General features: G+C 58.9%; 1 protein-coding gene across 1 annotated transcript in view; it reads right to left on the reverse strand.

Moving 5' to 3' along the window:
- CELSR3 (cadherin EGF LAG seven-pass G-type receptor 3) overlaps window positions 1–15,997 on the reverse strand; it is a 38,231-nt gene that overhangs the window by 12,944 nt on the left and 9,290 nt on the right. Inside the window, 28 exon segments of the mRNA XM_058557767.1 lie at window positions 1,255–2,143; window positions 2,519–2,719; window positions 3,273–3,431; window positions 3,738–3,853; window positions 4,127–4,275; window positions 4,381–4,497; window positions 4,956–5,079; window positions 5,573–5,652; window positions 6,140–6,252; window positions 6,477–6,651; window positions 6,761–7,084; window positions 7,172–7,298; window positions 7,523–7,690; window positions 8,349–8,523; window positions 8,927–9,082; window positions 9,353–9,548; window positions 9,793–10,002; window positions 10,226–10,320; window positions 11,673–11,774; window positions 12,087–12,270; window positions 12,589–12,709; window positions 12,809–12,950; window positions 13,118–13,289; window positions 13,685–13,801; window positions 14,378–14,563; window positions 14,909–15,078; window positions 15,169–15,294; window positions 15,549–15,712. Of these exon segments, the coding sequence (XP_058413750.1) occupies window positions 1,255–2,143; window positions 2,519–2,719; window positions 3,273–3,431; window positions 3,738–3,853; window positions 4,127–4,275; window positions 4,381–4,497; window positions 4,956–5,079; window positions 5,573–5,652; window positions 6,140–6,252; window positions 6,477–6,651; window positions 6,761–7,084; window positions 7,172–7,298; window positions 7,523–7,690; window positions 8,349–8,523; window positions 8,927–9,082; window positions 9,353–9,548; window positions 9,793–10,002; window positions 10,226–10,320; window positions 11,673–11,774; window positions 12,087–12,270; window positions 12,589–12,709; window positions 12,809–12,950; window positions 13,118–13,289; window positions 13,685–13,801; window positions 14,378–14,563; window positions 14,909–15,078; window positions 15,169–15,294; window positions 15,549–15,712 (5,058 nt within the window).

A 15,997-nucleotide genomic window follows, 5' to 3' on the forward strand; every position in this document is an offset into this window, starting at 1 on the left:
GTCCCCCATCACCTTTAGCTCTCATTCCCTAGCCCCCTTATGCCCATTCTGGAGTTCTCAGAGCCCTCCACCCATTCTGGACTCCCAGATTCATCAGCAAAGCCCCTCGGCCGGCCACCTATGTCTTTTCTCTTAGCACTTAGCACTTAGCAAGCACCTACAATAGATACTATATTAAATCACTTGACAGATTTTGTCTCAAAAGTCTCCACATCTCAAAGAGTTTGTTACTACAGGCACATTTTGCAGATAAGAAAACTGAGGCTCAGAGAAATCAAGTGTATCTCCAGAGCCTAAACCCCTGCTCAGTCCCCCAGTGCCCCCTCAACAACCAGACCCCAAGGTTGGCTGCTGGAGGACCCAGGTGGTGCTCACAGCTCCCTCTCATCCCCACCCCTAGCATCCTTCCTGGGCACCAGGCCCCAAAATCTACGCCCCTTTCTCCTCTCCTGACTCTGCTCAGGTTCTGTTGATCTCCTGCCCCACTCCTGGGGTCCCCTTCCCCCCAAAGCCTTCTCTCACCCTATAGACCTCCACAGAGCCTGACCTAGCTGTTCCTCCCTCTTAAAACTCAACTCTCCTTTTGGCTTCTAAAGCCTGGCAGCTCCTGGTTCCTCCTCACTCCCTCTCTGACTCCTGTGTATCCAGCTGCCATCCCCTACCCCACAGATGCCCCAGAGTCACCTGAGATGTCCCAGGTCCCAACTCAATTCCTGTATGCCCCACCCCACAGTGCCCACAGGCAGGAGGAACTTAATATTGACTGAATCAATCAATGAATGAATGATTTACTCTCACAGTTAACTCTTCAGCCTGGCATATCCTGGCACTACTTCTGGCCCCTCCTTATCCCATACCACCCCTAGGCAAAGCCCCCCGAGCAAAGACTCCTCCTCTCCTCCCTGCCCCTTCTATGTACCAGGTAACCTCCCTCTTCTAGGCCTTGGCTCCTGCCCTGCCCCACTCCACTAGCTCAAGCCCTTTGGAAGGCACCTATCTTTCCTCCTTAGCCCCGGAGGTGCAAGGGAAGGTAGCTGGCCTCAATCATATAGCCACCAAATCCCTGCTAATCATGCCCCCATTCCCTGCCAGATTTCTGCCCTCAGCCTGTGGCCCCCTGGCTGTGCTGAGCCTGGGGTAGACCACGCTGTCTGACAACCCCCCACGCCAATCTTTGGCAGAACACAGGGCAGGTTGCACAGAAGGTTGCCCTAAGCTGATGAGGGTATGAGCTGGTGGCTGGACTCTGCTTACTCTGAGTCCGGTGACAGCTCTGAGATGCTGTGGGATGTGGCAGAGCGTGGTGTGGAGGGCCCAAGCACTGAGGCAGTGGCAGAAGGCGTGGCAGTGGTATGAGGGCCCGAGGGTGTGCTTGAGGACTGCACAGAAGAGGAGAGAGCCGAGGAGTTGAAGGAGGCGAGGATAGAGGAGAGAATGTCCAGCTGCTCTGTGGAGGGGCCATGGCTAGGGCTACTGGCTGGGTCCTCCCTAACTCTGAGCAGCTGCGGGGGTGGCCCAAGACCTTCTCGTGAGGGGTGCCGGCTAGGCACGTGGTTTAGCCGCTCCCCTGAGTTCGATCTCCTAGATAGAGAGTCCAGGGGCCGGGATGGCAAGAGGGGGTCCCTTGAGAGTTGCCGCTGGGAAGACAGGGGCAGAGGTGGGGGCTGTGGGTCAAGGTCCCGGGCACCATGGGGCGGGGCCAGCGTGCTCAACCACTCGCAAGGTGCCCCTAAGTCCAGCGCATCTCGAGATCCGAAGCGGCCAGCCCTGGCACCCGGGTAGTCCCTAGGTGGCTGTCTCCGTGGTAGGGTGCTGCCCCGATCCCTGGGCTCCAGGCGGCCTGGCACAGCATCCAGGCGTTCTTGGGAACCTGGCCGACTCAGGGGACGCAGAATTGGGGCAGGGGCCTCCTCCAGTCGCTCACGGCTCAGTTGCCGCCGGAGGAGCAGGTCCAGCTGTTCTCGAGAGGAGTAGCAGCTGGCTGGCTGTGAAAGGCTGCCTGTGCCCCCTCCAACATAGATGCGGCCATAGGAGGCAGCCGGCACAGCACAGTGGCCCAAGGTGGCTGCACGGCACCAGGACAATTCAGGGGGACCTCGGGTCTGTGGCACCAGTGGGTACTGCAATCGGTTTTTCAGGATGCCTGTGGGAGGAACAAAAAGGGGATAGGGTGTATATGGGGGTGGGGGGACAGGAACTTCCTGGGTCTAGGGGTACGGCAGCCTCTGGGATCCCTGTGACACAGGGTTGGGGGCAGAAATCCCGTGGGGCGGGGGAGAGGCAGCTCCTACGAATCCCTGAGAGGCAGCAGGACAGGGGTCAGAGTGGGGAGGCAGTAATCCCCTGGGTCAGGACAGGGCCAGTCTCCAGGCACCATGAAGCAGGATAGAAGAGCAGAAACCCCCCAGAGTAGATCAAGAGGAGCTCTCAGGATCCCTGTGAGGCAATATAGGATTAGGAGGCTGAAATGGGCAGTCCCCAGGGTCCCTCAAGCGCAGGTCAAGGTCATGGATCATACCTTTCCTCTGGCGCTGGGCCCGGCCCAGGGAGGTTTCATCTCCACTGGTCAGGGCCAGGTCAGGCTGATTGTTATTGGCTGCATCCTTGCTGGCGTCCAGCCCCAGGCGCCTTTCGGAGCCCCAGGTCTGCAGAGCACAGGGAGCAGCCTCGCATTCCCCCAGAGCTGGCCAGTAGGACAAGAGGTCGTTGCCATCCACATCTGTGAAGCCAGGGCAAGTTACAGGAGCCTCTGGGTTGACCCCAGTGACTCATGACCTCTGTGACCCAGACTCAATGACCCCTGACCCTAATCATTCCTGAAACCCTGGCTGTTCTCATTAAGAAGAGGTAGGAATAGGAGGGTATCTCTCAGAGATCAATGGAACCATCCAGGGAGGGGGTTGCTGATAAGCCCCCTACTTTTGATTTGAGGTGGACAGAGACTGGGGGTAGGGGAACCTGATGGTCGAGGGGTCAGGAAGACCAGGCCAAACTCCAACCCTAAGGGAAGACAAGGGGCTGGAGGAATGACACATCACCCTACAACATCCCTGACCTCATTATTCTGTTGCCCAGACTGCTCCTGGGTCTCTAGCCAGAAGAACACTGCTGGGAGGCTGGATGGGGAGAGGTGCTTGGGTGCCCAGTGATGACCCCAGGTTCCTAAGAGGTCAGTCCTGGGAATCCTTAGGAGATAGCAGGGTCCTTGGGTCACATCTAAGAGGAATATGGGGTGTCTCTTGGTCACCCATGGGGTCAGAGGGCCCCATCACCTTTGGGATGGGTGAGGAGCCTCTCACTCTGGGCTGCCCGGCGGAGTGGACGCTGGAAACGCCCTTGTGTCTGGCCGTTGTCCTCACTTTCTGAGGATGGGATGGACAGGCTTCTCTCCTCCTCCAAGGACAGGTCGCTGTCAGAGTCGGAGTCTGCGCCTGGAGTTGGGAAGGTCAGGAGGAAGGTATAGCAGTGACTTGGAGAGGTGAGGGACATGGGGGGTCTTAAGGGTGGCTACAGCATGGGGAAGGGGCTGGGGACCTGGAGAGAGCTTGGAGTAGGGTAGGAATGGAAGGGCTGGCACTTTTCAGGAGATCAAGGGCTGGGTGGGTAGGGGCCTCTTGGGGCAGTGACCTGGGGAGAGCTCGCCCCACTGCAGTCAGCCACTGCTCCTGATTTGGGCAGAAGAAAGGGGAATCAGGGATAGATCCTCTGCCTCCCTCCTCCCTGGCCCAGGCCCCCACCTCCACCAGCATCTCGATGGAACATGGCCACGTCCAGGTCAGTGGGGCCAGCGTGAGCCTGGAGGCTGTTGTCAGTGTGGTCGGCAGCCGAGCCATGTCGAACCAGGACATTGTCCCTGGAAATTCAGGAATCCCCCCATCAAAGAGGGATGTGATGGGGTGCTTTGGAGGCTGGGGTCTCTGTGGGTGCACAGCCAGCTGCATGTGGAATGGCTCTGAAGGCATCCCTGGGTGTGTGGCAGGAGGCATCTGGGGCAGAGGCAGCCGCAGAGGCCCAGATGGCTGAGATGAGTAGATCCACTGCTTTAGGACATGGTAGTGCCAACCCCTGGTAAAGTGGGGCTGCTGTGAGCTGTGTGTGCCCCTCACGAGGAAGCCCCTCCACTCACCTGAGGTAGCTGCAGCCCCGTTGGCTGTCTTGGTCCTGGGTCCGGCCGGAGCGGGCACTGCTCACGGAGGAGACGGTGGAGGCACCAAGAGTGATGCGGATGAGGCCACTCTCCTCAAAGAGGGCCGTGTTGTTGTAAGCCCCAGGCCCCTGGGGCAGCGCGTGGGAATAGGAGTGTGAGCCAGCCCTGGAGAAGCTTCAAACCCTGGGCTTCCAGGGCCCCCACCCTGACTCCCAACCCTGAGAGCCCCTCACCGTCCCAGGCGCTGGCCTTGCCTCCTCAGGCGCTGCCTTCCTGCCCAGACAGGCTGGTGTCCAGGCAGCCCGAGCATCTGCATTCAGGACACAGAAGAGCAGCAACACCGCCAGGCCCTGTGGGTCAGCAAGGGTCAGTGAGGGGTCAGTGAGGGGTTGGGGAAGGTCAGCGAGAGATCAGAAATGAGTCAGAGAAGGTCGAGTAGGGCCACCAGGGGGTCAGTCAGGGCTGGTATAGGTCACTATGGGTCAGCAAGGGGGGTCAGTCACTGCAGGTTAATGTGAGCCAGTGAGGAGCCCAAGGGGGGACTCGGTAAGGGGGTCAAAGAAAGTCAGCAGAGGCAGTAAGAGGCCAGAGCAGCATGAGTGACTAGAGTCAGCGAAGGTCAATGTAGACCAGCAAGCAGCCAGGAGCCTCACTGTTGGTGAAGGTCAATCCAGGATCAGCACCCAGCCTGGTGTCGGTCATCCAGTAGGAGTCAGCTCCAGGCTTGGGATCAATGTCCTGCTCAGGGCTGGACCCACCCTGCTGAAGCCCCATCTGGTCCAGGGTGAGAGAGGGGTGTCAGAGTTACCTGGAGCCCACACAGGCCGGCGTGGAGGTAGTGGAAGGCCAGGATGCTGTGGTTGATTGCCAGAAGGCCAAAGAGCCAGGAGGCACTGATCAGTAGAAGGAGCAGAAAGGAGCTGCGAAGGGTCCTGCCACAGGAACATGAAAGGACACAGGAGAGGACACACAAGGGTCATGCAGGGCTCACATAGGGGACACAGGAGGACGCACAGGGGTCACACAGGGGATACACAGGGGACATAGAAGGAAAGGAACTCACATAGGAACATGGAGGTCTCAGGGGACACTAGGGGAGATGGGAGGTCACAGAAAGAACCAAGAGAATATTCAGGGAGCCATGAGGGGATATGTGGAAAACACACAGGACGTGGGCAGTGAGACAAAACATGGAAGACAGGTGGGGACACACGGAGCAGGGGGAAAAGTGAGCCAGGCCATGGGAGACTTGGGAGACAGCAGGGCGGAAGCATGTTTGGGGTCAGAGTATGGCAAGGACACCAGAGAAGAACCACAGGGACTGGAGCCGAGCCGGCACCAGGGATGCTCTGGGCCCCCAGACCCACCCCCAGGAAGGGGCTGCCATGCTGAGAATCCCCCAATTCCATCAGCCAGCCAACTCACAGCACAGACGTCTTCTTGGCCTCCCTCTGCCCGGTGGAGCAGGATGTGCGGGCAGCGAGGAGACACATGGTCCCGTTCATCTGAACCCACAGCCAGACATGTGGAGCAGGGACAGGGGAGAGAGAGACAGAGATAGTGAGAGCCAGACAGAGAGAGACGGGGACAGAGAGAGACCAAGACTCACAGAGAGAGGCAGAACCAGTGAGAAACACGCACACATACACGCACACGCACGCACACACACACACAATACAGAGATCAGAAATAAAGAGAGACAGGGGGGCTTAGAATCATAGAAAAAGTCAGAGATAGGGAACCAGAGAGGGACTGAGAGATTGAGATGGAGAGAGAGACACAGAGAGACAGAGGCAGGGAGAGGCAGCCAAGTCTCTGACCCCACGCACCTCATCTCCATGCCAGTGGAGTGGGGAACAGAAATGGAGGCTGAGCCCAGGAAGCCTGTGGACTGCCACCTGGCACCCCTCAGCTGACACCCCCACACCTGCTGCAGGGCCCTTTTCCCCCACAAAGGGGAACACACAGGTGGCACTGAGTGCAGGCACCTACCACAATGACAAGGACGACAGGGCCTGCGAAGCTCCAGATGAGAGGTTCATGGACCGAGATCCAGCAGAAGTCAGGGTTCCCATAGCCATCGGGATCCAGGCCAACAGCAAGCCCTGTTGGGGAGAAAGGAGAGGATGGATGGGCGTGTTCTAGAGCTGCTGATCCTCTCATGTATGGGTAGGAGCCAGGGGTGAGGGCAGAGCGGGTTCCTCCCTCAGCAGATGGCATGGGGGGTTGAGGTTGGGATTAGGATTGGGGGCAGGGTCAGGCGTCAGGCTATGGGATGGACAGAGGTCAGGGTCACAGGCCTGGAGGGGCCAGTGGGCAGGGCCCTCACCCAGCAGCACAGCAGGGACGCCCCAGCCCAGGGCATGATAGAAGCGCATGGCGCCACGGTCCACATTGCGGGGCTCAACCTGCATGCGGTAGAGGTGCAGCCCCTGCACAAGGAGCCACGTGAAGGTGCTGAGGAAGAAGTAGTGCAGGAGGATGGCGACTGCAGTGCACATCAGCTGAAGGCAGGGTAGGGGGGCGTCAGGACCTCTCCTGCCTCCCCCTACCTCTGACCCCCACCCCAGGCATCTGTTTCCCACCTATGACCCCTAAACCACAGCACCTTACCCCAGTATCCTGCCCCAAACCCTGGCCCCAACCTGAGCATCCCTGAACTTTGGCCCCAGGCCTTCCTGGGCCAGGTAAGGTCATCAGGACACAAGTCCCCTGGCCCCGACCCTGCACCTGGTTTTGGGTCCTATGGATTCCCAGCAGGAAGAGGAGTTCTGCCACCCCCAGGGCAGCCGCCACATTGGCATGGATCCCATGCATGTTGGACTTGAGGCTGCGGAGGCTCAGCAGGACAGCCGCAGTCAGCAGCAGCGCGGCCACAGATACTGCCACGACCACGTGGGTGAACACAGCCAGCAGCTCCAGGTCGCCCTCCAGCCGCTGTGGGGACAGGGATGGTTGCTGGGGTGTTGGGCATCCCTGCCCTTTGACCCTCCCACTTCCTTGGGACTCTAAACACAGCCCCACCTCACGGGGGGAGGCATCCATGAGGACCCCAAAGGTGCCTGTCCGGCTGCAGCGACACCGTGCGTGGGAGCCATTCCTGTGCACCAGCTCGCAGTCCCGTGCTATCCACATGCCGTGCTGGTCCACCCTGTGGCCACAGGGCAGTTAGACCTTCCATCTGCTCTGGGGAGTGCCCCATTGCCAGGCAGGGGTTTGTGAGACATGGAGGGAGGGGCCGAGGGTGCCTGGAGTTGGGGAGCAGCATTCCTCATGGGCCCAGGTGTGAGGGGCATTAGTGGGGGTCCCAGGGGCAGGCTGGGCCTCCCAGGGGCTAACAGGGGGACCAAGGGTTTCCAGAGTGGAGGTCCTCACGGGCCAGGCGGGTCCCACTGCATGCAGATCGCCTTGCTCCGATTTGCCGTCTGTAGCAGGCGGAACTCAAGGCTGATCGGGGATTCCAGGATGCCCCTTAGGAAGCTGCGTCCATGGAACACAGCCACGCTGACCACCGGAGAGTTCATAACTGGGTTCTGGGGAAGCCTGAGGAGACACCCCACCTGGGCTTGGACACTGCTGACCTACCCGAGCTCTGACTGCCTACCTCACCGGCTTCATGCCACTTGCTATGGCCGACCCAGGGCCTGGGATGCCCTAGAGTGGATGCTGTTTTTGAGAATCCCTTCAACCTCTGCTAGGCTGCTTCAAGACCACAGGTCCATGGACTACCTGGGGTGTCATGGTTCTGCATAAATGGCAGGTTCTCTGCAGCCACGGGCTTCCAACCCACTGGCCACACTCAGGTCTGAGGCCCAAGCAGCTCCAGACTGTTTGCCTCAAACTGCTCTCCCTGCCACCCACATCTGACCTGCATCAGTCAGCCCATCTTGCCTGTCTCTATCAGCCAGTTTGCCTGTCTCTATCAGCCAGTTTGCCTGTCTATACCTGGCTCCTGCACCTCTCCTTTGTATAACTGCCCCCATCTGTGGTTCCATGTCTGTCTGCTACTCTGCACAACTCCACAGAACACATTTCACATGGAACCTAGCCTGGACAAGGCTCCCTGGAGCTGGTCACAGGAGCGTTTCTGTATGACTGTGAACCTGCTCATTTGCCCACCAAAAAAGGGGGTGCTAGGCTAGGTAGACCCTTGCAGGAAGTTCAGGGGTGAGGGGACTGGTAGTAACTCCACCCGTGGTACCTGGCGCCACGGCGCTTGGCCTGGAACTGGGCAGGGAGCAGCTCCCCCAAGGTGCGGTAAACAAGGAGGATGACAATGGAGATCCCAGGCTCAGGCTCAGTCTCTGGGGGCGCCAGTCGGGGGGCCACACTTGAGGTGGTGGAGTTTTCCATGCTGCTGCTGCTTGTGGACAGAACTGCCAGGGGAGGAGGAGGAGCCACTGTCAGTGACCTCTGACCCTGAGCACCCAAAAACCCAGCTCTGAACCCAACCCAGCTTCAAGCATGGGACTTTCTTCCCTGCAGGTCCAGAACTGGGGGTGAGCAGGAGCCCATGAAGGGGACATGGGCTCCCCAAGGCTGGATCCTGAATATCAAGGCCTGGGAGAGGTTATCCGTGGGAGGGAGAGGCTCTGGTGAGGTAAGAGAGTGGTAGGGCAAGGTGTGGGGTAGTGGGTTGACACAAGAGGGTCTCACACAGGGGGTCTGACATAGGGGAGGTCTGTGAAGGGGAGAACTGGCAGGAGGGCGACATGGTATATGGCTTCGGTGGGAGCAAGGAAACAGAACCTGGCCCAGGGGTCACCCAAGGGCTCTCACCTTCAGGTGGGGACAGCCGTGGGGCCTGGGAAGGCAGCAGCACGTGGGTTTGAGGATCCCAGGCATCCTGGCCCCGGAAAAGGTTGCTGTGGTAACGAGGGTAGCGACGGGTTCCCCGGGTCGGGCTGGGGTGCTCCATACGGTCGATGCTGAGCACTGCCCGGGAGAAGAGGGATGAGACTCATCAAAGATCTCCTCCTCAATGCTGCAGGTCCCACTCCCTCCTACTCCTATCCTGTACCCAAGTCCCACAACCCATAGCTTCCTTGCTACCAGCACAGAGCCTGTCCCTACAAAGCGCTGAGGGTGGTGGCACAGCCTCTTGCCACTAATAGTGACATCAATAGCCCCTAGCCCCTCGGACCTCCAGGTCCCTGCCCTTTCACAGCCCCCTTCCCACCCCGCCCCACCCCACCCGCCACATACTGATGTTGGGTGTCACTAGCCCCACGGGATTCAGGTATGTGAGTTCCATATTCCTTGCGAGCGTGGCCACATATTCCTCCAGATGCTGCACCAGCCCTGCACTGCCTGGGGATCCCCCGGGGGCCCGCTGCCCCAGTGATGCCCACAAGTCCCCAGTCTCTGGAGCAAGCAGTGCAGAGCCGGCCCACAGCAGATTCTGAGAGGAGGGAGATGAAAGTAGACTCAGCCAGGTGAGGATGTGTGAAGGGACAAGGCAAGCCTAAGGGGTCCGGTCAGGTGCTCAGAGGGGCCCCAGCAGGCAAGGGGCTGGGTCTGAAGAGGACAAGGGAATAGGGAGAGCCCAGGGCCTTCACTTCCCTGGGGTCAGGAGGGCCATGAGTGGGGGATTCAGGGCTGGGGGTATAGGGCCAGGGGATAGGGAGCACAGGGCATAGCCCCACCTCATTGAAGTGGGCGTCCTGTGTGGCTGTCAGCCCAAAGCCCTGCTGGTGGCTCTCAAAGGCCAACAGATGGGCCAGCAAGCGGGCAGTGACTCGGATATCTTGGCTAAAGTAGTGGTCAGTGTGGACGGTCACCTCCCGCAGCCTCTGAGCCAGCTTCTTGGCCTCCACTGTATCTAGTGCTGTCTTGTTCAGCTCTAGGCCATCCAGCTGCCAGGACAAAGATGAGGTGGTTGCTCTGTGGTCCCTTAGGCCTTTCTCAAAAGCCTCACAGGAAGAAGGATTTGGCCAGATTAAAGAGCAACCAGGAAAAGCCCAGGAGGTCGAGGGCTGGGGCATGATGTCTGGAGCCCACCACAGGCCTGGGGAAGCTGAGGCCAGGGCCAGGGCCAGGGCAGGTCTTGAGTGCAGGGCAAGGTCTGGGCAGTCTCACCAGCAGACTGAGGTCTCGAAAGGCAGGGGAGGTACAGTTGAAAAGGTCAGGCTCCAGCCAACCCTGGTCCTCGTCACATAGCCGCACAGCAGCACCTGGGGACAGGCGATCCCTGGTCAGGCCTGGGACCTGGACACCTTCACTGAAGAGGTGACCACAGCACCCTCCCCTATCCCAGTGGGAACTCTGAGGTAGAAATCAGAGTAATAGGCATCTGCAGCTGGACCTGTGGATAGTGCAGCCACAGCCCCCAGGCCAGGCAGGCCCCAGCTGCTTGTCAATTGCTGAGGGGTCTGTGGACCATTCTGAACCACCAACTACAAGCACAAGTGTAGGGCTACACATATACACACACATACGCACACAGACACACACACTCTCCTCAATGCTCACATCTGTACACACATAAATGTGTGGACCAGGACAAACACAGATACACAATGCTCTCTTATACATACACACAGACAAGCAAACACAGACCAGGTTTTCCAGCAGTATTTTGTGGCCAAAGGAGGTGGGGGTGGAAGTTCTCACACAAGTTTTAGCTGCCCCAGTGGTGACTTTGCTGCCATCTCTCCTTTGTCTGTGGGGTTGGGGTGGGGGTTGAATGAGAATTGACCTGGGCCTTAAGGGAGTTTGTAGCCACCAGCAAGAGGGACCCTAACTTAAACACAGAACCCACTCTCCCCAAGACAGACTCCTAGATGCGTGCACAGACACAGAAAGACACACACATGAGCATGCATACATAGACAGTCTCTGTCCAGCCACTGCAGAGATCTCAAGCAGCAAGGAGGGTTCTGCGGGGACCTCAGGCAGTGGCAGTGGGGAGGGGCCCTCAGGCAGCAGGGAGGAGTCTTTGGGGTTCTCAAACAGAAGGGAGGGGTCTTTCGTGACCTCAGGCAGTAGCGAAAGGCCTGCAGGGATCTCAGGAACTGAGGAGGGGTCTACAAGGACTTTAGGAAGTGGGGAGGGATCTTCAGGGTCCCCAGGCAGTAGGGAGGGGTCTCTGAGGACCTTAGGCATCAGAGAAGAGCCCCTGGGGTCCTCAGAAAGCCAGGAGGGGCCTCCAGGGACTTCAAGCAGTTAGGAGTAGCTTTTAGAGACCTCAGGCAGCAGGGAGGGGTCTGCAGGGACTTCAGGCAGCGGGAGGGATCTGCAAAAGCTCTGGCAGCGGGAGGGGGCAGCGCACCTCAGCAAACACGTACCCCTTACCTGCACCCCGCAATCCTGCCCAGAAGCCAAGAGAAACAGACGGAGGCTCAATGAAGGTGTGGGGAGGGACCCAGAATCCCTAGGAGGTAGTGAGGGGCCCACATGGACACCTACCCTACTCCCACCTCTTTGCAGGAACAAGGCCACCCAATTCAGGAAAACAGGTGGCTCCAACAGTCAGAGGACAGGCCCACCCCCACCTAAGTGATGCACTTGCCCCCCAGGTACTCACCCAGGGCCCCCCGAGGACAGGGCACTGAGGCCAAGACACCAAACTTGGTCTGGGGCCACCACACACCAGATCTTAGGGACTTGGGGCAGGCATCATAGAGCACTAGGGAGAGAAGAGGCGCTGAGCCAGGGAGCAAGGGGCTGGGGCAAGTGACAGCCACACCCACTGCCCCTCCACCACTCACCCCAGGCCCACCACTCACCACTCCCCTGCTAGCCTCACAGGAGCTGGCGTGTCAGATTGTGATAAGTCATCAAAATACTTGGGGCAAATATGGAGGTCCCTGAGTGTAAGCGGTCTCCCTCAGAGAAGCCTCCCAGAGTCCCCACCCAAGGAGCCAAGCATGCCATGATACTTGGTGGCAGCGTGCCAGAGCCAGCCCTCTATATGTGGAGCTGGGTGGAGCCTGCTCACCCCGGCAGCCGCTGGCTGTCACCTCTGCAAAAGGACTATCACAGCTGTTGCACTGGCGGCCAAGGGCTCCTGGGCGACAGGGGCACTGCCCGCTGTGGGGTGCACAGGAACGTGAGGTGGAGCCCACAGGGTAGCAGTCACATGGGAGGCATGAGTCGCTGCCCCGAGGTCGGTAGTGGAACTCCTGTTTGAGAATGGGTCAGGGGCCTAAGGTCAGAGGTCAGGGCTTAAGGTAGGGGTCTCAGGTCAGGGCTTGGGGAATGAAAGGAATCAAGAGCAAAGGGTCAGGAGAATAGTGCTCACAGGCCAGAAGGAAGATTGGGCCTCAAATGAAACATAAGGGAGGGGTTAGATGTCAAGGATAAGAGATGGTAGTTAGGTCACAGGACAGGGGTAAGAGGTCAAAGCCTGAGTCAGGTGGCAGAGGTGAGCAAGCTGAACAAGTATGACAAATTATGTCTAGAGAAGAGTTAAAAGGTCAGGAGTCGGGGGCTAGGCACACCTTGCAGTGACACTGCCCATTTGTCTTGTTGCAGTTGGGGTCAAAGCCCTTGTGAACGTCGCAGTTACAGGGGCCACAGGTTGGGCTCCCCCACCAGCCCCGCGGGCACTGCTGGTCCATCCTGGAGGTGGACAGCCAGGTGAGATGCTTCCATGGTATCTCAGTGAGCCTCCCTCCCCACAACCAGGTCTTTCCATCCTCTCAGCCCCCAGCCCCTTACCTATGCTCACAGTGGTGCCCGAAATAGCCAACTGCACAGTCGCAGGTATAGCCATGGGGGGCTCCTGGGAGGTGCCGGCATGACCCCTGGTTCTGACAGGGGTTCAAGAGGCAGGCGTCCACACAGCCTGGGCCATAGTAACCTGCAGGTTGGGACAAGGAGCTCAGGATACTGACCACAGAGCATGGGAGGAAAAAGGCACCTGTCCTTTTCAGTCCTCGCCTCCTCTAGGCTCTTCAGGTCCCCCAGTCTTCACCATGAGCCCCTAGTTCCTGCCCATATCATCTTGTCCCCCCCCCCAGACCCCACCTGGCCAGCAGGTGCAGGAGAAGGTCTGCCAGAGATCTTGGCAGTCAGCATGGGGTGGGCAGGGCCCAGATGCACAGGCATTGGTCACGACACAGCCAGGTTCCACATTCACTCGGTGGCTGGGGGGAAGCAGGGCCGGGGACCCCAAAGGCGTGGAGCCGAGCCATACCCCCTGTGGACACAGCCAACAAGGGGTGAGACCCATGTCAAAGCACCTCAGCCCCAAGTCCTGCAAGAGCCAGCCACCTGTCTGATGACCTCTGACATTCAGTCTCCCTTAGACCCCCCAAAAAACCCAGCCCCTAACCCTGATATCCCCAATTCAGTCCCCCCATGGGACCCCTAATTGTTCTGTCCCTGACACAAACCTCTAATGACTCTTGATAATCTAAGCTAGACTCTCACCTCTAACAGGCACAGAAAGGCTTGACCTGTCTCTGATGGCTCTGGATCACCACCCCCCCATGCAAACCCCCATATGAATGCAGCTTTACAGGTCCCAAGGTGCCCCTGGTCTCTGAACACTCACCCTGATGCCCCATATCATGTTCCCATGCTGACCCCCACCTGGATACAGCCAACCAGACCCTGAGGACTCTCCTCTTCACTGCTGAGGGGCAGGCCTCCCACATGGAGTCGCTTTACCTTCAGGCCTTGCAGCTCACTCCCCACCGCCATAGTGTCCTGGGGGAGGGGGACAGTCAGCACTAGGGGTGCGGGAGGGGCCTGATGGACCCCTGCCCTGTCCCAGAGTCAGTCTTGGCCTTGTCCTAGCCCTGTATGACTATGCTTTGTCCCTCTGTACCAGGCGAATTGTCTGGGAAAGAGCTGCTCCCAAGTATGGAACACCTGCTGGAGCACAGGAGATGGATGATAGGATGGTTTCAGTGTAGAGCAGGGCTCAGACAGGCCCCTCTCTCCTGGACCCAGAACAGACCCTGAAATTCCATGATTTTGAGCTGGAGAGATTAGGGCAGAGACCAGAAGGGGTTTCCAGGAGTTAGGCAAAGTGCTGGCTGCAGAGGTACCCCAAGACCAGGCTAGAAATCTGGGTAGCCTCTCTGACACAAGAGCCTAGAAGTGGACCAGCCTGGCTGGCAAGGTAGGCTCAGAGCAGGGATATGAGGAGGGGCCTGGGGGCAGAAGATCAGACTATGTGCAGTGGAGGGAGTTGAGAGGAGCTGTACTAGAGGTGGGGTCAAATGAGGTGAGTCTGGTTGGAAGACTGAGAATGGACTACCCCAGGGTCAGAGGTCAGACCTGGAAGAGATTAAAGTCCAGTGAGACCATGAGGACATGGTGGCCCCGCCGGCCACTTGGCTCCTCTTGCAACTCCAGCCGCAGATCGTGCCACTGGCCGTCATTGACAGTCACCTGGTCCAGGAGTAGGTGGGCAGCACGGCCCGAGCCCCTGGTCACCATCACAGATAGCAACCCCTGCTCCAGCTGTGGGTAGAGAGACAAAGCCCTGGAGTCAGAGCCCCAAGTTGGGCTAGGGCTGGGAGTGTCAGAAGGTGAGATCAGGGGGCCCAGAGGTCAGAGCAGCAGGAGCAAGGCTATGTCTGGCACATAGGGCGCCGTGCCCAGGGACGCTATGTTGCTGACAGTGAGGTTAGGGGGCAGAGGCCAGGACCAGGGGTCATGGATTGGGCCAGAGTAGGGTCAAGAATGGTCAGTACACCTAGCAGAGTATGCTGTTTGACCAGGCCCGAACCCACAGGAATGTTGCTGGTGGCATTAGAGATTGAGAGGTAGGGAGGGTCTAGGGAGGGATCAGGAGGACAGACACACCTGACAGAGGAGCGTGCTGTGTGGCCCAGCCTGCACTTGCATCAGGATGCCCCGTGTCGCCTGTGTCCGAAATGCCAGCCCGAGGTACCACGGCACAGACACAGCCATGTCATTTCCAAAGTCCCAGCTCAGTGTGCCGTTGCCACGGAAATGGTGGGGATGGGCCATGGCTGTGGGGATAAAAGGAGCAGGGTCACAGGCCCCACCTCAGGAACAGAACTTACCCTGCAGACCCCTCCTGCCCCATGCTGCCCACTCACTGAGCCGACAGTCTTTGCCACCGAAGCCCACGGGGCAGTCACAGCTGAAGCCACCCCAGCGCTCTGAGCAGAAGCCACTGTTCTTACAGGGGCCTGAGTCGCAAAAGTGCAGCTTGGCCTGGCAGCCTGGGAGAGGAAGGCACATGGAGGGTGTGAGAACATGAGGGGGCACACAAGTGCTAGACAGGACATAAGGGTCGGGGGCCAAAGTGGCCATGATCTCAGCCCCATGTTCTCTTCGGGGTAGAGTTGGTAGAAGGCAGGACCTAAAGGCTAGGCTGTGACATGGTGCTTACCATCAAAGGAGAGAGGGGTGAGGTAAGATTCGAGTCACTCCGTGTAGCCCTCCACCCTCTCCCTACGATGGGGACACGGCTTACCTGCCGTGGTGCCATTGTTGGCGACGAAAGCCGCCATGTCCACTCGGCGGCCATCAATGTGCAGGTCCCGCATGCAGCCAACGAAGTCCTTGTGGGACACGGGGAAGTTCTCGGGGAGGTTGGGGACACCCCCCAGGAGCAGAGGGCCTGTCAGGTCCAGGGACCTGGGGGTCAGGTGTCCTGGTCATTGGTGGGACTGGGACCAAGGGAGGGTTGCTCCCGGGGGGCCATAGGAAGTGGAGGGGGTAGGACTCAGAGGGTAAAATGATTGAGGGAGGAGGGTAAGGCAAGGCTAGGGAAGGATCTGGGGCCTTACTTCAGTTGTGGGGGTGCAAAGGAGAGCTCATGATGGGCAGATGGACTGGGGAAAGGTAGAAGAGCTGGGGTTGAGGGCTAGGAGAAAAGAGTGAGGCATGGTGGGGATGTGGGGCATTAGAGAGACTGGGAGG

Source organism: Diceros bicornis, chromosome 2 (assembly GCF_020826845.1).
Source record: "Diceros bicornis minor isolate mBicDic1 chromosome 2, mDicBic1.mat.cur, whole genome shotgun sequence".
NCBI lineage: Eukaryota > Metazoa > Chordata > Mammalia > Perissodactyla > Rhinocerotidae > Diceros > Diceros bicornis.